Source organism: Neoarius graeffei, chromosome 22 (assembly GCF_027579695.1).
Source record: "Neoarius graeffei isolate fNeoGra1 chromosome 22, fNeoGra1.pri, whole genome shotgun sequence".
NCBI classification, from domain to species: Eukaryota; Metazoa; Chordata; class Actinopteri; order Siluriformes; family Ariidae; genus Neoarius; species Neoarius graeffei.
In genome coordinates this window covers 60,006,596-60,033,145 of record NC_083590.1, presented here as the reverse complement: position 1 = coordinate 60,033,145, position 26,550 = coordinate 60,006,596, and the positions used below count along the sequence as shown (strand labels likewise).

Genomic DNA, 26,550 nt, shown 5'->3' with positions numbered 1-26,550 from the left:
TGAATTGAATACTGGAATATGTCCCTGATGTCGGTGGAGTACAGAAGCACGGCGGGCGAGAGATGACGTTTTCGCCCTTTTAAAAAAAAATTATTTATTTTTACAGGGTCCACTACATCGAGACGGTGTCCGTTCCCCGAGCTAAACAAAAAAGTAGAAATACTCAGTTTGTTCCAGTAACCTAATCAATATAAAATTACCGTAATTCCTCAAATAGTAGCCGGGGCTACTATTAACAAAAAATTAGTTTGGACCAGGCTATTAATAGGGGCAGGCTACTATTTGAAGGAGGTTTCTAATTTTCTTTTTAAAATCCCAGCGATACTGTCATTTGGAAAAAAAAAGCGAAACTCCTAGTTTTTACACATTTATTAATTCATACTTTTCATTTGTTTTTAATTCATACGTCTTTAAAGTGTTCATTTTTTGTGGTTTACAACAGAATCCACCAGTATTAGCCCATTTTACATTCAATAGTTATTGCATTACAACAGAACACATTGCAATATAATTAATATTAAAAAAAACGTATTTGCTAAACATTGACAAGAGAAACCAACTCAATCCCATCCTCTGAACACGAAGATTCAAAGACAAAGAAGAAAAGACCATGAGAGACAGACAGGCCACACGCACACACGCACAGAGGGAGACAATGCCTGTATCGATGCCTTAATGAACCAGCAAACGAACTCTTAACGAAAAAACATGTCTTTCATGCCTCAATGTGATGCTACTCTTCAATGTTTTCATTTCTCTCCACCTCATCATCACTCCCATCCTCCTCTATCAAGTTTTCATTCTCAAAAGTCTCTCCCTCATCTTCCTCCTCCTCCATAGCCACCACTGCCTCAGTCACTCTGGCCTGCTGTAGCACGTCTTTCCCAGCTGCACATGGTTGCCCTGCCTTCAAACAGTGGACCATATCATCCTCAGTCCCATCTGCAGCCACAGTGATGCCACACACCTTATAAGAGAACACGACACAAGTTTTTAAACTACCGGTAGGTTGCATTCATAATTAATGGTATGCTTCCGCAGATGATTATCAATGAAGGGCACACGCTGCACACACACTACACTCATCTTGAACGACCGCTTGATGAGGTCCGCATCCAGCGACGCCCACGCTGCTCGGACCCAGCTCACGATGGTCCGTTTGTCTGCTGCCCTCATATTCCCTCCCTTGGTAAAAGTTTTATTTCCCTCCTCTGCCAACCATGCGTCATACGACTGCTTCAGATGAGCTTTAAAACCCGCGTTCCAGCTAGGGCTTTAACTTCGATATTCGAATACAATTCGAATGTTGTGAAAAAAAGAGATGTTCGAACGAATATTAGGCAGCTCTAAATATTCGAACCTGTATATGGTATCATTAGGCATAATTCTTTTATTTTTGTGAATGTGGTTGTAAGCGTTTTCAGTTCAGGTCGCAGGGTTTTTTTTTTTATGTCTGTGGAATTTATGTGAATTGCGAAGGTCATTGTCTTTTGTCTTATCTGGGCACCTGTAGACGTTAGCGTCAAGCTGGCACGTATTGAACAATGGAGTCAGATGCTAGCACGTTGGAGATTTGCACTCCGGAGAATTTAAAAAGTGATGTGTGGCGCTATTTTGGATTCGAAAAAAAAGATGGAGAATGCGATTTAAAAAAAAAAGGTTACCTGTAAAATAGGCCTACAATAAATGAAGTGTAATGTAACTGCTGATGTGATTAAATGTAATATAAAATGTGACTTTTTCTTCTGAAAATATCGATGTGTTTGTTTTTTTTCTGCAGATATTTGGTTGGTTTTTGTACACCTGATGTTATAACATAAGAAATGAAATTACTAACGTAGACTATGCGACACTGCGCAGTAATGCTTTCATGTGCTGTTATTTTTGTCAACTTGGGATAGTTGCTAAAAAAAAAACTAAAAAAAAAACTAAGCTTACTTGCGCAAGTAGCCTATAGGCCTAAATTAATTTAGCCTACACATGGTGGAATTTACATACCATGAAGTTCATAAGTTAACGAAGTGAGCACGTAAAACTAATCTGTGATCTTATAACATATCGTGTCCGTGTTTGTTTGAATTGTGAATCAGAGACGCGAGCAGGAAGCAGTGACATGACAGCTGACACCGGGCTCATTCAAAACAAACATTCTCAAAAGCCAACACGAATGGGCTCGGAACGGCAGTGTTATAAACTCACAGATTAGGTGTAGGCCTAGCAGTACCTGCTCATTTTGTAAACGTTCCCCTTTGATTGTCAGTGAGGCTACAGTTTAGAGGCTTTCATCAGTACAAGCAACCAGGAAACCGAAGGAACAGCGTTTCACACAAAAAAGGCAACGGACAAACGACGAAGTTTGTGGATTATGTAACGTTAAAAGTGTCAGCCGGTATAATGCCAATTACTACGACACTGCACGTTTCATTAGTAGTGGTTGTAAAAACACGCCTGAATATTTCATATTTCCTGCACGTAATCTTATTGACATTGACTGACTGAACACTGCCCCCTGGTGGACTGAATATCATATTTAATTTTGATGCCGAGGTGTTAGTGAGGTATTTAAGAATAATATAATTAATAAAAGTTCGAATACTATTCGAATGTCTAGATTTGGGCCAAGGTCAAAGCCCTAGTTCCAGCTGACGTCTGCAGGCTGCACGTATTTCGTACAGCCGCCAGGCACCACAGCCATCTGCATACGGAATCCGTTTTTCAGCTCGGCCTTGGTGGCCTGAAAGATATGGCACCTGTCGCTGTCCCAAACCAGGAGACGCTCACCACCTAAGAGCCGCCTGCCAACCACTTTTTTCAGCCAGTCACTGGTCAGGCTGTCATCCATCCAACCATTTTTAGATGTTGCCAACACCACGTCATTGCAATCTGCCGTTATTGCCTTCACCTCCCGTACGCCTCCCTTAAAAACAATGTATGGCTTAAGCTTTGTCCCATCTTCTTTGGCTGCCAGCGCAACGGTAACATGACATTTCTCATGCCCGGTCATCTTTAGTGTCACGCTTCTCACACCCACAGTGTCCACTGTGGTTTGACCGGGCATGTCAAACCAGTAAGCGGTTTCGTCCATGGCGATGACATCCAAATCCTTGATCTTTTTCTCCGCTATTTTCTGATTGACGAAGGTGATGAAGTTTACAATCTTCGAAACGGAGTGCCTCGCGTCATTTTGAGCCAGTGTTGTTCGCTTCCTGAGGGTGAAGTTGTTCCTCTTCATGAAACGGTCAAGCCATCCCCGACTAGCATTGAATGTCTCCTCATGGCAGTCAGACATTTCGTGAAAAATTGCAGCTGCTTTTGCCTGGATCATCCTCCTGCTCACCCTCAGGTATCTCCGTCTTCGTTCATGTGCCCAGCACCTCAGAGTAGCCTCCGTCTCCTCACTGACAGGTCGCCTCCCCCTGCCTTGTAGTCTGGCTCTCTTCTGAGAAATTAGTCTCGCTGCATCGGTGAGTGCTTCCTTCTGCTTCCTTCTCCATGCCCTCACCTGCCTGGCATCGATGTTAAAATGCCTAGCTGTCTGTTCTCCTGAATTTTCTTCAGCGTATTTCAGTACTTCCAGTTTAAATGCCACAGTGAACTTGCGTTTCGGCGCCATGTTTGCAGTTCTGTGTTTGCCGTACGCCCGTTCACATCTGTCGTAAAAGGGGCCGGCTACTAAACGGGGCCGGTGTCTATTTTTGTTATTTTTCATAAGACCCAGTTACAAAACGAGGCCGGCTGCTATTAGGGGCCCGGCTATAAATTGAGGAATTAAGGGTAGATCATACTGACTGTACAGCCGCTGCCAGCACCTTTGATCTAAAGGTGGGGCTATTAAATATTAGATCTCTTACATCTAAAGCACGAATGGTTAATGAACTCATGACTGATCAGGAGTTTAACTGAAACTGGATTAAGCCAAATGAATATATAGCATTAAATGAAGTGAGTCCTCCTGGATACAGTTATATACACCAGCCTCGTCTAACTGGCAGAGGAGGAGGTGTCGCGGTTATTTATAATGATTATCTAGGTGTAACACAAAAACCTGGTTATAAATGTAATCCATTTGAAGTTCTTCATACTCATATAATGTATGTAGCCTCGAAAAATAAGTCTACCCAGTTAATTCCATTGCTTATTATTTACAGGCCCCCGGGGCCATATTCTGAGTTTCTTTCTGAATTTGCAGATTTTATCTCATCTCATCTCATTATCTCTAGCCGCTTTATCCTTCTACAGGGTCGCAGGCAAGCTGGAGCCTATCCTAGCTGACTACGGGCGAAAGGCGGGGTACACCCTGGACAAGTCGCCAGGTCATCACAGGGCTGACACATAGACACAGACAACCATTCACACTCACATTCACACCTACGCTCAATTTAGTCACCAGTTAACCTAACCTGCATGTCTTTGGACTGTGGGGGAAACCGGAGCACCCGGAGGAAACCCACGCGGACACGGGGAGAACATGCAAACTCCACACAGAAAGGCCCTCGCCGGCCCTGGGGCTCAAACCCAGGACCTTCTTGCTGTGAGGCGACAGCGCTAACCACTACACCACCGTGCCGCCCAGATTTGATCTCAGATCTGGTTATTTCCTTAGACAAAGCTTTAGTTGTCTGAGATTTTAATATTCACTTTGTTAACCCAGAAGACCCTTTGAAAACAGCGTTTGTGTCCATTTTAGATTCAGTAGGGATCAAAGATGAGATGGGAGTAGATTTTGAGCTGAACGGGTATGAATTAAATTATATCAATAGAAAGAACAAAAGAGGAGGGGGAGTGGCAATATATGTTGATAATAGTTTGGAATATAAAATTAATAATAAAATGACGGTAGCTGTTGATGATTGGATGGAGTGTATTACAGTAGAAATATGTTGTGAAAAAATGAAAAATATAACAGTGAGCTATATATACAGATCTCCTGGATCAAGCATAGAAGTTTTTATAGATTGGATGGAAAGTATGTTTATAAAATCAACTCAGAAGGTCATGTACATCTGTGGTGATTTTAACATCGACCTCTTAAATCATAAGAAGCACAAAATGACAGAAGAGTTCATTAACTCAATGTTCAGTATGGTACTGTATCCAACTATTACCAGACCAAGCAGGATCACTTCTCACAGCACCACTTTAATAGATAATATATTTACTAATAACCTGGAAAATAATACAGAGAGTGGACTACTATTAACAGACATCAGTGACCACTTGCCTATTTATAATGTATATTACTGTAATTATAGCAAGAAAAAGGATACTAAAAATTATAAATATGAGTGAAAACTGAAGAAACCATGATTGCACTAAAAAATGACAATGATACAGGACTGGAATGTAGTTTATAAAGAAAAAGATGTTGATAAAGCATATGAGGAATTTTTAATAATATTCAATGAACTATATAATAAAAATTGTCCTATAAAGAAATACAGTAATATACATAAATATACAAATAGTCCGTGGGTCACCAAGGGGCTACAAAATGCCTGCAAAAAGAAAAATATATTATACAGACAATTCTTAAAGCATCGAACTATAGAGGCAGAGGAAAAATATAAAAATAAATTAACTAATATTATGAGGATATGTAAGAAAGACTATTATAATAAATTAGTGGAGAAAAATAAAAACAATATTAAAGGTATATGGACTGTACTAAATGGTATTGTGAGAAATGGATCCAAAACTACAAATTACCCGGAGTACTACACTGAAAATAATAAGACCATAAATAATATGGAGGATGTGGTGAATGGTTTTAATCAATTCTTTGTAAATGTGGGACCAGATTTAGCAGCAAAAATAAAGGAACCCGAGACAACACAATGTGGGGACATAGAAGATATGGGGGACAGAAATCCAAGTATAATTTTTCTAACTCCAACTGATGCTGAAGAAATTATCCAAATTGTAAGAAAATGTAAAAACAAAACTTCTGCAGACTGGAATGATAGACATGTTAACAGTAAAGACAGTTATTGAGGGAATTGTGAAACCACTCACCCACATCTGCAATTTATCTTTTCAATCAGGTACATTTCCAGACAAAATGAAAATTGCAAAAGTGATACCATTGTTTAAAACCGGAGATAGACACCATTTCACAAACTACAGGCCTGTTTCTTTACTCCCCCAATTCTCCAAAATACTCGAAAAACTTTTTTCAGATAGACTGGACAAATTCATTGAAAAACACAACCTCCTTACAGACAGTCAATATGGATTCAGAACGGACAGATCAACATCGATGTCACTAATGGAACTAATAGAGGAAATCACAAAATGTATAGATAATAAAAAAATAGCAATTGGAGTATTTGTGGACCTAAAAAAAGCATTCGATACTATTGATCATAGTATATTATTAAGTAAACTAGAAAAGTGTGGTGTTAGGGGAGTCGGGTGGAGCTGGCTGTCGAGCTATCTAAGAAACAGGCAACAGTTTGTGCAGATAGGTGACCATAAATCTGATTTCATGAACATTACATGCGGGGTACCACAGGGGTCAATATTAGGTCCGAAATTATTCATAATATATATCAATGACGTACAATTTCGCAAGTACTGAAATTTTTGTTTGCAGATGACACCAATATTTTTTGTTCCGGTGAGAATTTGCAGCAGACTTTAGAGATAATCACAACTGAAATAAATAAACTAAAACTATGGTTTGACAAAAATAAATTATCACTAAATCTAAGCAAAACAAAGATCATGTTGTTTGGGAGACACAAAATAGATTGTAATGTAGAATTGATAATAGACAATACTAAGATAGAAATGGTACAGGAAATTAAATTTCTTGGTGTGATTTTGGATCCTAAAGTCTGCTGGAAACCTCATGTAGGATACGTACGAGCAAAACTGGCAAAGTGCTCGGCAATTCTGTGGAAAACAAAACATATATTCTTGATTGTAAATCTTTGCATACTCTATATTACTCATTATTTTTGCCATATCTGACTTACTGTGTCGAAGTCTGGGGAAACACCTACAAAACCACTCTGCAGCCGATATGTACAATACAGAAAAGAGCAATAAGGACAATAAACAAAACAGGATACAGAGATCACACAAACTCACTATTCATAAAATCACACATGTTGAAATTTATGGATCTGGTCAAATTCAGAACAGCACAAATAATGTACAAAGCAAGAAATAATCTATTGCCGAAAAATATAAAAGGAATGTTTAGTGAGAGAGAGGGGGATATAATCTAAGGGGAGACCTAAATTTAAAAAAAAACAAAGGTTCGAACAAATATGAAAAGCATGTGTGTATCGAGCTGTGGGGTGACTTTATGGAACAGACTGGAGACAGAAATAAAGTGCAAATATAAATCTGTTTAAAAAAAGCTACAAAAAATATTTTTAAACACGTATATTGAAGAGGAAGTATGTTAACGGAGGATGATGAGGGATGAATAGAATAGGGTTGATTGTTATATTAGAACTAACTTGGTATATGGTATATATGGTATATATTTATTTATGGGGATAGATATCTTCATATTTACAGGGATGGGTATGTAGTAGATATTTTTGTAATTGTATATTTATATGGATATTTATGAAGTGTATATATGGAATGTAGTATATATTTAATTTTGTAAATATTTATATAGATAATTATGGTGTGTATATGTGTGTGTGTGTGTGTGTGTGTATATATATATATATATATATATATATATATATATAAAAATCATCTCATTATCTGTAGCCGCTTTATCCTGTTCTACAGGGTCGCAGGCAAGCTGGAGCCTATCCCAGCTGACTACGGACGAAAGGCGGGGTTCACCGTGGACAAGTCGCCAGGTCATCACAGGGCCGACACAGACAACCAGTCAATTTAGAGTCACCAGTTAACCTAACCTGCATGTCTTTGGACTGTGGGGGAAACCGGAGCACCCGGAGGAAACCCACGCGGACACGGGGAGAACATGCAAACTCCACACAGAAAGGCCCTTGCCGGCCACGGGGCTCGAACCCGGACCTTCTTGCTGTGAGGTGACAACGCTAACCACTACACCACCGTGCCACCCTGTATGTGTGTGTGTGTGTGTATATACACACACACACACACACACACACACACACTTTATTTATATATATGTATATGAGAGAGAGATCTTGCATGTGACGTCACAGCCGATCCAGATTGTGACAGACGCCATCTTGTAGGTCAAACACCATATTTCCGCCTTCTACTTCTGGTTCTACTTCTGCTTTTACTTCTACCTTTTCTTCTGGAAAACCCTACTATATACAATTCTACTACAACGGCTGTGGCTACAAGCTCTCCCTACCTGTGCACGTTTTTTATGTTTTTTGTGTGTATTTTTGCGTGTTGTTCGTCTGTACCAGACTTCAATATCCACTACAACCGTATGGACTTGCTGGACATTGGTTTCCAGCAGAAAATGACGGTTTGTAGCGATTTCCATCGCATGCACAACATTCCGGACGAGAAAAAAAAAAAACATTCCGGACGAGACCAGATTGCGAGACCAGCGGGGTCTCCGTGGATTGTTATCGGAAGCAAAGCGAAGGAGGCAGCGCCGGGAGCCGAAGCAAAAGCGAGGCTACAGGCAGAGCCGGCCTGTTGACTAAGCTCAGAAAACAGCTACTCAAACCTCCACTGCCAAGCATCTACCTCTCCAACGCCAGATCCATGTAAACAACAGTGACTTACCCATCCAGTGAGGATCATTTTCTTGTTTACAAGATGCCACATCTGAGTCGCTGACAAATCCTGAATTTCTGTAAAGAAAACTGTCCAGAGATTTATAAGCACGCAGTGCTTCACCACTGAACAGCGAGGGAAAGTTGATGAGGTAATCATACACGTCTGGGTATGCCGCTGGCAGTTCAAAATCCGGTCATGAAAACTCCGTCCGGAAAGCCATAAGGGTCACAAATCTGTAGATCGTTTATTTTAGACATATATCTAGTTATCTGTTCATTAGAAAAATGAGCCGTGTAGTCCGTCGGTTGAAATTGATCCATTCTGTACACGAGTGCAGCAGTATTCAGCGGTGTTTTTGACCGACACGATGGCGGTTGTGTACTTTCCGGTCACGTGACTGCAAGATCTCTATATGAGTGATTCCACGCTTATGGGTACTGAAATGGGGACATGAACTTATTTTTAAAAATTCACCTAAAACCATTTCTTTTTTTACCATCAGGTCACAAAACATGTAATCTTTAATGAATGATATGCTAAAATATAACTTTAATTTTCTGAGATGTAATAAAAACATATTTATATGCCAAAGTCAAGCCTATGAGTTCCAAAATGATGTCTGTTACATTACTTCTGTTACGATTGTCCATCTCGCGTCTGTTACAAATTAATTATAATCTAGCTATATACCATGTTAATCTTATTGAAAGAATGTGTATGTTTATTCTACTACACATGTTTATTAATTACATTTGCTAAAACATCACCTTCCTGTGTTTTTCAAAAAGTAATTCTACATTGTTAATTTGAGAATATTTACGTCCACAACACTTCTGTTACGTTCTGACTTTGGCATATAAATATGTTTTTATTACATCTCAGAAAATTCAAGTTATCTTTTAACACATCATTCATTAAAGATTACATGTTTTGTGACCTGATGGTAAAAAAAGAAATGGTTTTAGGTGAATTTTTAAAAATAAGTTCATGTCCCCATTTCAGTACCCATAAGCGTGGAATCACTCATATATGGATATGGTATGTAGTATATATTTATTGTTGTAATTATATATTTATATGGATATTCATGGTGTATATATGGTATATATTTTTATAGGTGTATTAATGTAGTTTGGATTTCGGGGTAGTTAAAAAGGGGTGGGAAATTAAAAAAAAGTATTGTACTACTTCCCACTCCTTTTTCGAACAATGTGCGGTGTATTGTAAGGTATTAGCTCTTTATTTTATTTATTCTTTTTTTTGTCACTGTTTTTCATTTTCTTTCTTTTGTATGTACAAATAGTTACATACATTTTTATACATGTTCGAAATGAATAAATAAATTCATTCATTCATTCATTCATTAATCAGAATGTCACAGGACTGACCCATAATGGTGGTCACACCCTCGATCTAATACTAACATTTGGGTTAAACGTAGAAAATATAGTCACATTTCTACAGTCTGAAGTTACCTCAGATCATTATCTCATCTCATTCAAAATATGTCTGAGTAATAATATATGCACCTCACCATGCTACTGTATTAAACGTACATTCACGTCAACTACTGCACAGAGCTTTATAAATGATCTCCCAGAGTTATCAACTTTGATTGGGTCACTGTCAGCCCCTGCAGAACTTGATCAGGCAACTGAATGCTTAGAGTCAACATTCCACCATGCTTTAGATAATGTAGCTCCTCTTAAAAGGAAAATGGTTGGAGACAAAAAATTAGCACCCTGCTATAATGATGACACTCGCACATTAAAACAGACCACTCGAAAATCGGAACGTAAATGGTGTCAAGCAAAATTGATAGTGTTCAAATTAGCTTGGAAGGAGAGCTTCCTCAAGTATAGAAAATCTCTTAGTGCTGCTAGATCAACATGTATCTCCTCCCTAATAGAAGATAACAAAAATAATCCTAGATTCCTATTTAATACTGTAGCAAAATTAAGCAGGAATAAGTCCACTATAGACACATGCATGTCTGCAGTATGTAGGAGCAACGACTTCATGACTTATTTATTTATTTTTTAATGACAAAATTGAAAATATCCGACAAAAAATTCAGACTACTAATTTAAGGTCAGACAATGTAAGTGACCCTGTAGTTAACAATTTAACTGTATCATATCAGCCATTAGAATGTTTTACTCCCCTTAGAGAAACTGAGTTACTTTCATTTATCTCAGCATCAAAAGCCTCAACTTGCGTACTAGATCCCTTACCTACACGTGTATTCAAACAGATAATACCTGAAGTAATTGAACCGCTTCTAAAAATAATAAATTATTCTCTTTGGATCGGCTATGTACCCAAATACTTTAAACTAGCAGTCATCAAACCCCTGATTAACAAACCTGATCTTGATCCCTGTCAGCTGTCCAATTATTGGCCAATATCAAACCTCCCCTTTATCTCCAAGATCCTTGAAAAAGCTGTGGCACAGCAGTTATGCTCATATTTACATAGGAATAACATCCGTGAAATGTATCAGTCAGGATTTAGACCTCATCATAGCACAGAGACAGCACTGGTTAAAGTAGTAAATGACCTACTGTTGGCGTCTGATCAGGGCTGTGTCTCGCTGCTTGTGTTGCTTGACCTTAGTGCAGCATTTGATACTCTTGATCATTCCATTCTTCTGGATAGACTAGAAAATGTTGTGGGAGTTAAGGGAATGGCCCTCTCCTGACTTGGCTCTTATTTAACTGATCGCTGTCACTATCTTGATGTAAATGGTGATTTTCTAGACATAGTGAGGTAAAGTTTTTCGTGTTCCACAAGGTTCTGTATTGGGTCCACTGCTTTTTTCTTTATATACAGTGCTCAGCGTAAATGAGTACACCCCCTTTGAAAAGTAACATTTTAAACAATATCTCAATGAACACAATTTCCAAAATGTTGACAAGACAAAGTTTAATATAACACCTGCTTAACTTATAACGTGAAAGTAAGGTTAATAATATAACTTGGATTACACATTTTTTCAGTTTTACTCAAATTAGGGTGGTGCAAAAATGAGTACACCCCACAACAAAAACTACTACATCTAGTACAACCCCGATTCCAAAAAAGTTGGGACAAAGTACAAATTGTAAATAAAAATGGAATGCAATAATTTACATATCTCAAAAACTGATATTGTATTCACAATAGAACATAGACAACATATCAAATGTCGAAAGTGAGACATTTTGAAATTTCATGTCAAATATTGGCTCATTTGAAATTTCATGACAGCAACACATCTCAGAAAAGTTGAGACAGGGGCAATAAGAGGCTGGAAAAGTTAAAGGTACAAAAAAGGAACAGCTGGAGGACCAAATTGCAACTCATTAGGTCAATTGGCAATAGGTCATTAACATGACTGGGTATAAAAAGAGCATCTTGGAGTGGCAGCAGCTCTCAGAAGTAAAGATGGGAAGAGGATCACCAATCCCCCTAATTCTGCGCCGACAAATAGTGGAGCAATATCAGAAAGGAGTTCAACAGTGTAAAATTGCAGAGAGTTTGAGCATATCATCATCTACAGTGCATAATATCATCAAAAGATTCAGAGAATCTGGAAGAATCTCTGTGTGTAAGGGTCAAGGCTGGAAAATCATACTGGGTGCCCGTGATCTTCGGGCCCTTAGACGGTACTGCATCACATGCAGGCATGCGTCTGTATTGGAAATCACAAAATGGGGTCAGGAATATTTCCAGAGAACATTATCTGTGAACACAGTTCACCGTGCCGTCCGCCGTTGGCAGCTAAAACTCTATAGTTCAAAGAAGAAGCCGTATCTAAACATGATCCAGAAGTGCAGACGTCTTCTCTGGGCCAAGGCTCATTTAAAATGGACTGTGGCAAAGTGGAAAACTGTTCTGTGGTCAGACGAATCAAAATTTGAAGTTCTTTATGGAAATCAGGGGCGCCGTGTCATTCGGACTAAAGAGGAGAAGGACGACCAAAGTTCTTATCAGCGCTCAGTTCAGAAGCCTGCATCTCTGATGGTATGGGGTTGCATTAGTGCGTGTGGCATGGGCAGCTTACACATCTGGAAAAACACCATCAATGCTGAAAGGTATATCCGGGTTCTAGAGCAACATATGCTCCCATCCAGACGACGTCTCTTTCAGGGAAGACCTTGCATTTTCCAACATGACAATGTCAAACCACATACTGCATCAATTACAGCATCATGGCTGCGTAGAAGAAGGGTCCGAGTACTGAACTGGCCAGCCTGCAGTCCAGATCTTTCACCCATAGAAAACATTTGGCGCATCATAAAACGGAAGATACGACAAAAAAAGACCTAAGACAGTTGAGCAACTAGAATCCTACATTAGACAAGAATGGGTTAACATTCCTATCCCTAAACTTGAGCAACTTGTCTCCTCAGTCCCCAGACGTTTACAGACTGTTGTAAAGAGAAAAGGGGATGTCTCACAGTGGGAAACATGGCCTTGTCCCAACTTTTTTGAGATGTGGTGTTGTCATGAAATTTAAAATCACCTAATTTTTCTCTTTAAATGATACATTTTCTCAGTTTAAACGTTTGATATGTCATCTATGTTCTATTCTGAATAAAATATGGAATTTTGAAACTTCCACATCATTGCATTTCGTTTTTATTTACAATTTGTACTTTGTCCCAACTTTTTTGGAATCGGGGTTGTACTTTGTATGGCCTCCATGATTTTTAATGACAGCACCAAGTCTTCTAGGCATGGAATGAACAAGTTGGCAACATTTTGCAACATCAATCTTTTTCCATTCTTCAACAATGACCTCTTTTAGTGACTGGATGCTGGTTGGAGAGTGATGCTTAACTTGTCTCTTCAGAATTCCCCATAGGTGTTCGATTGGGTTCAGATCAGGAGACATACTTGGCCACTGAATCGCTTTCACCCTGTTCTTCTTCAGAAATCCAACAGTGGCCTTAGATGTGTGTTTAGTCATGTTGGAAAAGTGCACAACGACCAAGGGCACGGAGTGATGGTAGCATCTTCTCTTTCAGTATAGAGCAATACATCTGTGAATTCATGATGCCATCAATGAAATGCAGCTCCCCGACACCAGCAGCACTCATGCAGCCTCACATAAGGACACTGCCACCACCATGTCTCACTGTAGGCACCATGCATTTTTCTTTGTATTCCTCACCTTTGCGGCACCATACAGTTTTGAAGCCATCAGTTCCAAAAACATTTATCTTGGTCTCATCACTCCAGAGTATAGAGTCCCAGTAGTCTTCATCTTTGTCAGCATGGGCCCTGGCAAACTCTAGGTGGGCTTTTTTGTGCCTGGGCTTTAGGAGAGGCTTCTTTCGTGGATGACATCCATCCATGCCATTCCTCTGCAGTGTACGCCGTATTGTGTCACAGGAAATAGTCACTCCAGTTTGGCTTTCTACTTCTTTAGATAACTGCAGTGAACTTTGCATGCCGATTTTCTTCAACCCTTCTCATCAGAAGACGCTCCTGTCGAGGTGTTAACTTCCGTGGATGACCTGGACGTCTCTGTGAGATGGTTGCAGTTCCATCTTTCTTAAAATTTTGTGCCACTTTTGCTACAGTATTCTGACTGATAAGTAAAGCTTTGCTGATGATCTTGTAGCCTTCACCTTTGTGGTGTGAAGAAATTATTTTCTTTGGGGAATTCTGAAGAGACAAGTTGAGCATCACTCTCCATCCAGCATCCAGTCACTAAAAGAGGTCCCTGTTGAAGAATGGAAAAAGATTGATGTTGCAAAATGTCGCCAACTTGTTCATTCCATGCCTAGAAGACTTGGTGCTGTCATTAAAAATCATGGAGGCCATACAAAGTACTAGATGTAGTTTTTGTTGTGGGGTGTACTCGTTTTTGCACCACCCGAATTTGAGTAAAACTGAAAAATGTGTAAGCAAAGTTATATTATTAACCTTACTTTCATGTTATAAGTTAAACAGATGTTGTATTAAACTTTGTCTTGTCAACATTTTGGAAATTTTGTCTTCATTGAGATATTGTTTAAAATGTTACTTTTCAAAGGGGGTGTACTCTTTTACACTGAGCACTGTATGTTACCTCTGGGTGATATTATTTGTCAACATTGTATTAGTTTCTACTGTTATGCTGATGACACACAGTTGTATATTTCTGCAAAACCATATGAGAGACACCAGCTTAATAGAATTGAGGAATGTGTGAAGGATATTAGACACTGGATGCTTATTAACTTCCTTCTGCTTAACTCTGACAAGACTGAAGTACTTGTACTCGGACCGCATGCAGCTAGAAGTAAGTTTTCTGATTACACAGTAACTCTGGATGGCCTTTCTGTTTCTTCACGTGCAGCAGTAAAAGACCTCGGTGTGTGATTATTGACCCCAGTCTTTCATTCGAAACTCACATCGATAACATTACCCGGATAGCTTTCTTTCATCTCAGAAATACTGCTAAGGTAAGATATTTAATGTCACTACACGACACAGAAAAACTAGTTCATGTTCATGTTACCTCCAGGTTGGATTATTGTAATGCCTTCCTTTCTGGATGTTCCAATAAGTGTGTAAACAAGCTACAGCTAGTTCAAAATGCAGCAGCAAGAGTCCTTATTAGAACTAGAAAATATGACCACATCACCCCTGTCTTATCCACACTGCATTGGCTCCCAATCAAATTTTGTATTGATTATAAAGTAATACTATTGACCTTGAAAGCACTGAATGGTCTTGCACCACAGGACGTGAGCGAACTTCTGGTCCTTTATGACCTGCCATGCCTACTTGGATCAAAAGGTGCAGGCTATCTGCTGGTACCTCGTATAGTGAAGGCTATCAGGGGGCGGAGCCTTTTCTTACAAAGCCCCACAATTATGGAACAGCCTTCCAAGTAGTGTTTAGGAATCAGACACCGTCTCACCGTTTAAGTCTAGGCTGAAAACATATCTGTTTAGTCAAGCCTTTTGTTAATTGTGTTTATGAGGTAAAGGAGTAGATCTAGAGCTTGGGTGGCCAACCCGCGGCTCGCGAGCCGCATGCGGCTCTTTGCCCGGTGTCATGCGGCTCTTACGTTCATATCGAAGTTTGTGTTTGTGGGTTTTTTTTATGTGCGTGTGCGCTTTGCTTGAGTTCAGTATGGTATTTTCATCAAATGCATCTTCGCTTTGCTTGGGTATATTACGGTATTTTCAGGTCATGTCAAATGCGCATGTGCGTGAGATAATCGCTAAGTTTTTGGGCAAGGTGTATCTTGTGTCAAGTAGCCTCTCAAAATGGCAATGAAAAAATGCACAGCAAAACGAAAATATGAAGACGAACATAGGACGTTTTTAACAGAGTGGGAGAGTTTATACTTTTTTGTTGAACGTAATGGCAAGCCATTCTGCCTTATATGTCAGTCGTCATTAGCTCATTTCAAAGCTTCCCGCCTCCCTGAATAAGCAAGGAGCCAGATATGCAACACTAATTGAAAACCTGCATGAAAGCTTTGTAACCCGGTTCCGTGATATACAACTGAAAAGGCCACAGGTTACGTTCCTCGTCGACCCATTCAATGCGGAGATGGACTGTTTGAAAGCCCCGCTAGTCACAGATGAGGCTGCGGCTCAGTTGGAGATGATCGATCTTTGTGAGGAAGACCAACTGAAACCTGTTTTGAGGGAAGGCACCATTGAGTTTTGGAAAAGTGTGCCATTGGAAAAATACCCGAATGTGAAACGGGCTGCGCTTAAGATACTGTCAGTGTTTGGGTCAACATACGTCTGCGAGTCTGTGTTCTCTACCATGAAACATGTGAAGTCAAAGCATCGTTCTGTTCTGACTGAAACCCATGTGAAAGAACTGCTTCGAGTGGCAACGACGGAATACAAGCCAGATTTGAAGAGGATTGTTCAAGGCAAGGAATGTCAGAAGTCCCACTAAGCAACATGCCTAGTAAGTGCACACAATATTGATTGCTGTAAATGACTGGCCTGTGGTATTAGTACTGACTGAAGGAGTAAATTTCTCTCATGTTGGCGTGTGACATTTACTATTAATCTGGCTGAGCAGAGGTGCGTGTGTGTCTGTGAGGGAGGGGGGGCGATGTTCATGTGTGGTCATGTGTATGGTGTGGCTTTTTTTTTGGTAATGCCATGAGTCCCACTAAGCAGCATGCATAGTAAGTGCACACAATGTTCATTGTTAAAAATGACTGGCCTCAGCCTGTGGTCTTAGTACTGTAGGAGTAAATATGTTGGTGTGTGACATTTGCTATTAATCTGGCTGAGCAGAGGTGTGTGTGTGTGTGTGAGAGAGAGAGAGGAAGGGATGGGTGATGTTTGTGTGCCCATGTGTATGATGTGGCTCTTTGCGGTAATACAGTAAAAAATGTGGCTCTTGGTCTCCAACTGGTTGGCCACCCCTGATCTAGAGGGTCCTCAGACATAGTGTTTTGGTAAACTGGGATGTATGGATGCTGTCAGTCCCCCACTCGCTTGCTCACTCGAGTTTGTTGACGGTGTAATGGCTGGCTGCTTTATGTCCCGGGGCTCCCTCATGCCTGTGTTACCTTCTGGCTTTCCCCTTTAGTTATGCTGTCATAGTTAGTTTTTCCGGAGTCCCTGCTTGTACTTGGTGCAAAATGTATACTGTTCCTACTTATTCAGGTGACACCGGGCATACCCAACAACCTTTGTTCCCCCCAAATACTGTCCCTCTGAGTTACTTGTCAATCCTGAGATTGAGATGCTGACCTCTTCTGCTCCTTGGACCTGCCTGATCCATCCTGATGCCTGATGTCTGGTTGGAGTCTCATCACATCGGCCCCATATGGACAGTTGAGTCACACTTGGAAGATACTCAGGACACTGACAGTAATGCTTTTATGGCTGAGGACTGCAGTTGTCATGAACAGTTTTGCACTCAAGTTTCCATCATTGAAGAGTTTATAACATCAATGAAACTGACTGTTAAAACTGTTAATGTTATAGTCATGTTGTCTGTTATCGCCCAAATGAGGATGGGTTCCCTTTTGAGTCTGGTTCTTCTCGAGGTTTCTTCCTCATCTCGTCTGAGGGAGTTTTTCCTTGCCACCGTCGCCACACGCTTGCTCATTGGGGATAGATTAGGGATAAAATTAGCTCATGTTTTAAGTCATTCAAATTCTGTAAAGCTGCTTTGCGACAATGTCTTTTGTTAAAAGCACTATACAAATAAACTTGACTTTATTTCTGTGCTGCTTTTCAGCTTTAACATCCATTTAGACACACACACACACACACACACACACACACACACACACGTACATGCACATCAACACAGTTGTGTTTTGGTCTGGGGTGATCACTTCTCTCTGCTCTCTCCCTCCTATTCTCTCCTTCACCATCACTGCAACAAACATACACACACAACATTAATCAACAACAGGTGCATTGACTGCCACTCGCCTTCCCTGGCCCCACCCTCCATTCTCAAAATGCCGCTAGGCCATGTCCCCACTGCCACATACCCCCACCGGTCGACTCGGGCTGGGGAACCATCCATCCTGCAGTGGACTCCCCCTGCAGTGGAACAGGAAGTCTGCCACCACCGTCTGTGCCCCAGCCTGTGGACCACCTCGAATGTAAACGGCTGGAGGGTGAGATACCAATGGGTGATCCACACTTTGGCATCTGTCATGCAGTGGAGCCACTGGAGGGGCACGTGGTCCGAACAGAGAGTGAAAGGGCACCCCAGCAGGTAGTATTGGAAGGTGAGGACCGCCCACTTGATGGCCAGGCACTCCTTTTTAATGATGCAGTACATACTTTCATGCATCGAGAGCTTGCAGCTGATGTACAGTCAGCTTTTTGGTCTTGGGCCTCGGGCAAGCCGCAATCGCGGCAGTCTTGTCAATTTGGGGACACACCTGCCCATGACCCAAGTGGAACCCCAGATACTGTACTTAGATTAGATTAGATAAAACTTTTTTGATCCCTTTGGGCAGGTTCCCTCAGGGAAATTAAGATTCCTCCAGTACTTCCACCCGCCCAATTGCACATTTTTTTCGGTTTAGCTGTGAGACCCACATGCCTCAGTGACTCTAGGACAGCCCTAAGGTGTTCAAGGTACTGAGGCCCATCATTACTGTGCGCGATAATGTCGTCGAGGTACATTGCCACATAGGCAGCGTGGGGATGGAGGATCTTGTCCATGAGCTGCTGGAATGTGGCGGGAGCCCCAAATAACCCAGAAAGAATCGTGACAAACTGGTGTAATCCAAACGGTGTGGAAAAGGCTGTTTTCTCTTGGGATAGAGGAGTCAAGGGGATCTGCCAATATCCCTTCGTTAAATCCAGTCTCGAATAAAAGTGAGCAGCACCTAACCGATCAAGCAACTAATCAATGCGAGGCATTGGGAATGTGTCGAATTTAGACACCACGTTGACTTTTCTATAGTCTACAAAGAACTGGAACGATCTATCAGTCTTGGGTACCAGGACCGCTGGGCTGCTCCAGTCACTGTGTGATTCCTCAATCACAGACACAGAAGGAGAATACGGGAGGAACCACTGGTGCGGTGGGCCGGCTGTGGGGAGCTGGCCCCTGTCTCTGTGGTGGGGGAATGGGGTGTGGACGGGAAGAGAAGGGGGAAGAGAGAGGAAGAGGCGACCCGTCCGCCTGCTGTCGGAACCACCGTCAGATGGCCCTCCACTAACTTGATGGCTTGCTCCAGTGACCCTGAGCGATGACGCTGGACCCACTCTGCCGTTCCTTCCGGAAGTTGAGCGTTAAACTGTTCTAGTGTCACCAGATCAATGATCCTGTTGGTGTCATGCTCGTCCACCCTCAGCTGCTGTTGGCCGAATGCAAACGGCCGGCTGACCTCCAACATCAGTGTCCAGAAGCACTGGTGATGTTGCTCTGGAGAGTGGCCGACACATTGCAGGATGGCTCTCTTCAGGTCAGTGTATATGAGCTGGCTGTTGGTGGCAAGCTGCTGCATGATGGGCTGTGCCTTGCCAGGCAGGAGTGGAAGTAGGCATGCTGCGCACTGCTTGACCAGCCACCTCCACACTTCGGTTGCTGGCTTGAAGAGAGCGATTAAAGCCTTCTGGATCATTGTACGGGCCCATCTTTGTGAGGGTGATGTGGGGAGGGTCTGCTGCAGTCAAGGACCCGCCGACACAAGCAGATGCCAGAACGCCTGGCGATCTTCCTGCTTGGCCAGTATCAAGGCTTCAAAGCATTGCTCTTCTTCCTTCCGGAGGGCAGTCAGCACTTGATTCTGGTTCTGCTGGGCAATAGCGAGGGCATGGATGAGATCCTTAAATGGGGAAGACTTCATGTGGTGGTTCCCTTCTGTACTCCCGGGCTTCGGCACCACTCTAATATGTCCCTCATGTGGGTGGAGTACAGAAGCATGGCAGGCGAGAGATGACGTTCTCTCACACTTTTATTTTCATGTTTGTTTTTCAGCTTTAATGTCCGTTTAGGTACATGGACGTGCATACAGTTGCGTTTTGGTCTGGGGAGATCTCTTCTCTCTGCTCTCTCCTTCTTTTTCTGTTCTCCACCATCACTGCAACACACACACACACACACACACACACACACACACACACACACGCACAACATTGACAACGTGTGCATCAAACGTTGCCACTCACCTTCCCTGGCCCTGCCCTGCATTCACAAACTGACACTAAGCCACGCCCCCACTGCCACAAATACGTTTGAAGTTCTTCATACTAACTGTCCAGGTTTTTGTGTCATGCCAAGATAATCATTATAAAGAATCGCGATGCCTCCTCCTCTGCCAGTTAAACGAGGCTGGTGTGTATAACTGTAACCAGGAGGACTAGTTTCATTTAATGCTACAAACTCCTTTGATTTTATCTGTTTCTGTTAAACACAGTACATTAAACTGCTGATCAGTAAGAAGTTCATTAACAGTTCGTGCTTCAGACATAAAGAAAATATTTAAGAGCTTTATCTTTTAGGTCAAAGGTGCTGGCAGCAGCTGTACAGTCAGTATGATGTAATTTTATACACTTAAGTAACTTTAAAAACGCACATTGATAAAACTTGCTGAATTCGTGCTGAGTTTATCTCAAGAAGAAAAGAAATATATCACAATGGAAAAATAACTTTGTTCCGCCCGAATAAGTTCCAAATCTGTGCTCAAATCAGAATTTAAGGGAGTTGTACTCAATAACGTACAATATGACTTGGGTAGTCAATGACATAGACAGGCTTTAATTTTCAAACAAATTTTGCATACACTGTACACACACAGTCTTGCCTATAAATACCCGGGGGAAATGATGGGAAAATTGTCATTATTGAAGATGCCACTCCTAAGCCAAAATCAACGTAAACAGGCCATCGGGATGTTGCGTGCCGGAAGTACACAGACAGAGGTCGCCCGGCACTTCGGTGTTCATCATTCGACCATTTCCCGTTTGAGTCAGCGTTACAGGCAGACAGGGAGCACCAGGGATCGTCCACGCCGTGGTCAGCCTTGAGTCATGACGCCAGTTCAGGATCAGCACATCAGGCTAGCTCACCTCCGTGACAGATTCCTGACACCCTCAGTCACTGCTGCTGAGACCCCTGGACGACACAGACCCAGAATTTCCAGCATGACGGTCCGAACATGGGCCAACTGTCACTTTTGAATTTTTTTTATTGTGAATTAATTCTTGAGTTTGACAATAAATGTCCTTTATCGATGTTTCAAGATGTGTGTGCATTACATACAATATCATAAATTTCAAATATATGCATGGATCTAAAGTGATATCGTGTTGAATTCCATTGTGCATTTTTAAAGTTACTTAGTATATTAATTAGATTATTAGAACAAACTCTGAATATTTCTACTTTTTTGTATAGCTCGGGGAACAGGCTCAGTCTCAATGTAATGGAACCTGTGTGATGACTCTGTGCACATAGCAGACAGACAGTTTAGCCTGTTCGTCTGCTCCCTAGCCTTGGCTCTGGATTGTCATGGATTAACTAGGCCTGTTCTGAGACGATGAGCTATGCTGCGAGAAATGAGAGCAGCACCTTCCCGTGTGGGATGGATACAGTCCTGCCCTAACAGATTTATTGTTTGATTTTTAGCTGTGTGAGGACATGAAAACCGAGACATCCACTGATGGAGAGACCTCAGAAGCCTGTGTGAAGAAAGAGGAGAAGCTGGAGCTGAAAATCTACAACTATGGAGACGATCTCGACAACCCACCTGAAGGTCTCTCCGTTAAAGTGGAAGATCCTGACAATAAAGACCATCTCTGTAAGACAACAGGCCACTCTGGTGTTCAGTAACACTCACTGTTAATTCTACCCTGCACACTATCTGGTGCACTAAAAGTGCAATACAGTACATTTGGGATGTAGCCTCAGTCTCTCTTATTTTAATCAACAAATTGTTACATTGAAATTTAGATATTTTTATTGATTAAAGTATGAACTTTGTTTCTAGTGTGTGTAACATGGTAGCAAGGAGTGAGAGAAACTATTTATTTATTTATTTATTTATTTATTTAAAAATACTTTAGTCATTATAAACCGATGATGTTAACCTGAACAAAATAAGTATGGAATATCACATGATGGGTGTGTATAAAAATCTATGCCGCGTGATTTATTTTCATATAACTGCATAGCCCAAAGTGTATGAGTCCCCTCAAACCATAGTGATTTGCTTGTTATTGCAATTTTTAATTTATTAATGAATGACACATTGAATGTTTTATTTGTTTCTGCTTACATTTAATGTTGCAGAATGTCTGTCATTCTCTCCAGCCACTCCTGTGTTTTATTCTGAGACTAAAAATATGTGGGATGTCTTGTGACTGAGAGACCAGAAAGCACAAAGTCCTCTGTCCTGAAGAGACTTGCATCTTGGGAAACTTACTGACTGATACCTGGGTCTTCTTCCATAAATGTTAAATAAATGTGTCCTAACGTCTTCACCACATTAGAATATTATAGTTTGGGGTTTTTTCCCTCTTTCTTCCACCCATTTTCTGTCCAGTGTGGTCACCTGCTAGTATCCACCCACTAGCCAGGTCTCTCTGACCATGTGAGTGAAGGCTAACACGTGCTTCCTTCAAGACACGTAAAGCCATCAAACTCCTCTTTTTCAATTGCAGCTCATGCTGTGTCGCATGATAGCAAAACACACCTGGAGGAAAGTGCTATGTGCTCTCTGCCCCACATGCATAAGCTCGCAGAAGATCCCAACCAGCTGTGATTTAATAGGGGACAGAGAGAATGCCCCTCATTATGCTCCTGGAATGGGATGTTCAATAGGAGACAGTGGGTGCAAAAGACAGGAGTCCAAATATACGGATTTCGGGGCATTACAATGGTGCAGCATTCAATTCTAAGCTCAGATTGCTGTCTGTGTGAAGTTTTGCAAGTCCCCCCCCCCGTCAGTGTAGGTTTCCTCTGGGTCCACTGGTTTCTTCAGCAAATGGTTATGCTTGGTTATGCTATTCGGTGTGTGTGGTTTTTTTTTTTTAATTAAATATGAATCCTAGATGTATGGCATTGGGGGGGGGGATGTCTAGATTTAGAAATGCCATAATTGTCAGCAAGCTCAAATAGAGATGTGCATTGGACTATTTATTTATTTACTTACTTTCTTACTGACTGTGTGGACAGTTAATTTTGTTTGTACCTGCATGTGATTTCATAACAAATTTGGGAAATTCTGTTTCCCAGAAGACAAGCAAACAAGTAGCTGAATTTAAAACAACCCTGACCAGGCAAGTCCTAAGAATACTGTAAATACATCATGCAGTGCCACAGTCATGTTAATGAACATTCGTTTTATTTTGCCCTGCAAGCATCGTATCTGACCACTTGTTTACTCCCACAAGGAAGTAAAAAAATTCATACTCGTGTCCAGTACTGGCACAAAATATGGAAATGCCTAAGAAAAGATCGATTTTGCATACTTAATCAGTGCAAATGACATCAGAATCTGCACTGAAGGCAACTGAAATACATTATGAAGATACAGAGACACCTTTTAACCACAATTTTATACTTTAACCATGAAAACATGGTTTTCGCCATCATTGTGTGATAAACATAATAAAAATACTGGAAATAGTATCTCTCTTTGTCTAGTTTAGCCCCAAAAACCACTTTAATTACTCCTTGTTGGGCAATCCTACCATGATATGCTAATTATTCCGCAGGTGAAAACCATTACTGTAACTAAATCATGTGGTCTCTGCAAATAATTAATTAGAAAAAGTATTTATCCTCTGACTACAGCCAGGCAACAGGCAGAAATGGCATCAGAGCGAGAAACTACAGAAGAGCAGCGTATTAAGATGAAAGTTTTGTGGGAGGAGGGCCATTCATAACGAGCCATAGCAAAGAAACTGCAGGTGACCCACAGTGCTGTCTGGAAATGCCTCAAGCATCACCAGAAGACTGGGAACTTCAAGAACATTTCAGGCAGAGGAAGGAAGAAAACGTTGACTAAAGCTGATGTCCAGTACCTCAAGACTACATCCCTACGAGAGAGGAAGAAATCCAGCAAGGAACTGGCACAGGACCTCCAAGGTTCTACAGGCAAGGATGTCTCCCCCACACCTGGTTAGGAAGACGCTCTCAGCAGAAGGCCTCAAAGGTCATGTGTCAGTGTGCAGAACTTTTTGTTGAGAGGTGGAAATAAGCAGAAGAGACTTAACTGGGCAAAAATTCACAGGAGTTGGACTTCTGAGCAGTGGAAAAGGGTCTTGTTCTCAGATGAGAAGGAATTTGAATTATTTGGCAACGCTATGCAACAGTAAGTCCGGTGTAGAAAGGGAGAAAGATACAAGGCAAACCATATTTCTCCCACAGTAAAACATGGTGGAGGGGTCCTGCAAGTATGGGGAGCCATCACCTACAATGGAGTTGGTCATCTCTACAAAATAGATGGGACCCTCACTGCTGACCAAATACAGACAAATCCTTATCCATCATGGTGTGCCTTCTGGAAGAGCTCTCACTGGCAACAACTTTATCTTCCAGCAGGATAATGACCCAAAACACAGAGCCAGGGCAGTTAAACAGTATTTACAAAACAAAGAGCAAGATGGCAGCTTGACAATTCTTGATTGGCCAGCCCAATGTCCTGACATGAATATAATTGAGCAAGTCTGGAACTACATGGAGTGAGAGAAGGTGAAAAGGGCTCCTCCAAACCTGCCACAGCTCTGGGAAGTGTTGCAAGACATATGGAGATCAATTCCACTTGATTTTATTCATAAACTTTATGATAGCATGCCTGATCATGTCAGTGCACTTCAGTGTCAAGGGGTTCCATACCAAATATTGATATTTTAGAATGATTTACTCTGGTTACTTGTAACATTTATTTGTTATGATGAAAATGTTTAGTTTATTAAGAGAACTTGAGAACAAAAGGTCAAATTGTGTGGTGTTTTGTCATTTTGGTAGGTGTTTCCATATTTTGTGCCAATACTGGTACCTTGTTGTGTTTTGTTTGCTCTCAGTCCTGATGGACACCTCTAGTCTCAACCAGATGCTCAGTGAACCTTACTGGCAAACTTTCTTAGGATAATCTTTATACAGTATTAATGTACTGTATATGGTCTTAGATAGATGTACAGATTGCACACACATTTGGGCCTCATTTCTTCCTGTTGTGTTTTTCTCTACTCCCAGACTGTGAAGTTTGCAAATCCTTCTTCCTCAACAAATGCGAGGTTCATGGACCACCCCTCTTCATCCCAGATACTCCTGTTCCCATGGGAGTCCCTGACCGAGCCAGACAAACTCTTCCTCCTGGGCTAGAAATCCAGAAGTCCAGTATTCCTGATGCAGGCCTGGGAGTGTTTAATAAGGGGGAGACTGTTCCAGTAGGTGCACACTTCGGACCCTGCCAGGGAGAGCTGGTGAACAGAGAAGAAGTCAGGAACAGTGGAGACTCCTCGGTTGTGAGTTTGTCATAAATTTTATTATAAAGATTGTATATTTTTATGTAACAAAATATGACGACTAGATGAAGGTAGCTCCAATTAATATCAATTTCTTCTTGCAGATGATATGTGGAGTAGTGGTGTAAATCGCAAGTTTGATCACAATGCGATCTGACATTGGTTCTTTTAGCCAGTGTGGTGGAGCTTACCTGTTAATAAAAATACTAGTAACACCTCAGTGCTCAAGTAAATAAAGTAATGCTCAAGCAAATATTTCTTTATTGTATAATATAATTATTCATGAAAGTCCCATAAAATCACAAGCCCAGGTAGTCACCAACATGGGTCCTCCCATAACGACTTCTAAACATGATCAGCTTCCTGTATTACACAAAATATTAGTAATCAACATTCTATTATCTGTTTTCCCAAATGCAGTTGAGAAAAACTGTACCAAGTTTTCCTTGACTCTGCTGCATGCACAACATGGTAGCTGCTTCTCTCTCACTCTCTCACACACACACACACACACACACACACACACACACACACACACACACAAGGAATGTATTTACACTTAGTTTGTTTCTTTTCTAAAATGTCGAGGATAAACAGAGAAGCATGACACTACAGGGTTTGAACAGATACTGTTAACTATAATTAATGCTAAAGTGAATATAAAACTTGTTACCACACCAACGAGCCAATGGTTTTCGATGCCACAAAATTTGCCACTATCCCAGTTGGTTTGATGCTGGGGTCTGCAGTTAGTGTGACATTGTTTCATTTCCGTGAATTCACAAATGCAGACAAAGTATAATTTGAACATCGGTTCAGTGAGGGTTGATTAGATACGTACAGTATATACCCGGTGTGCTGTGAGACAAAGTGAAGTGTGCTGTGGAATTTTGAGCAACCCCATGCATTTTTATGCAGGCTCATGAAATAATATTTTTTA

The 26,550-nt window shown here is 41.2% G+C and overlaps 1 protein-coding gene across 8 annotated transcripts in view; it reads left to right on the top strand.

Annotated features, from left to right (window-relative positions):
* The window catches only part of LOC132871002 (zinc finger protein 501-like), a 144,156-nt gene that overhangs the window by 100,216 nt on the left and 17,390 nt on the right, over nt 1-26,550 (top strand). For 3 of the 8 annotated variants that reach the window (XM_060905143.1, XM_060905137.1, XM_060905138.1), the window contains exons 2-3: nt 21,766-21,937; nt 25,339-25,610. In XM_060905143.1, the coding sequence (XP_060761126.1) occupies nt 21,778-21,937; nt 25,339-25,610 (432 nt within the window). In that variant the 5' untranslated portion in view covers nt 21,766-21,777. Of the gene's footprint in view, nt 1-840; nt 1,005-7,755; nt 8,022-16,149; nt 16,612-21,765; nt 21,938-25,338; nt 25,611-26,550 lie in introns of those variants that run through there. The other 5 variants (XM_060905140.1, XM_060905141.1, XM_060905139.1 and 2 more) reach the window with 5 other exon arrangements.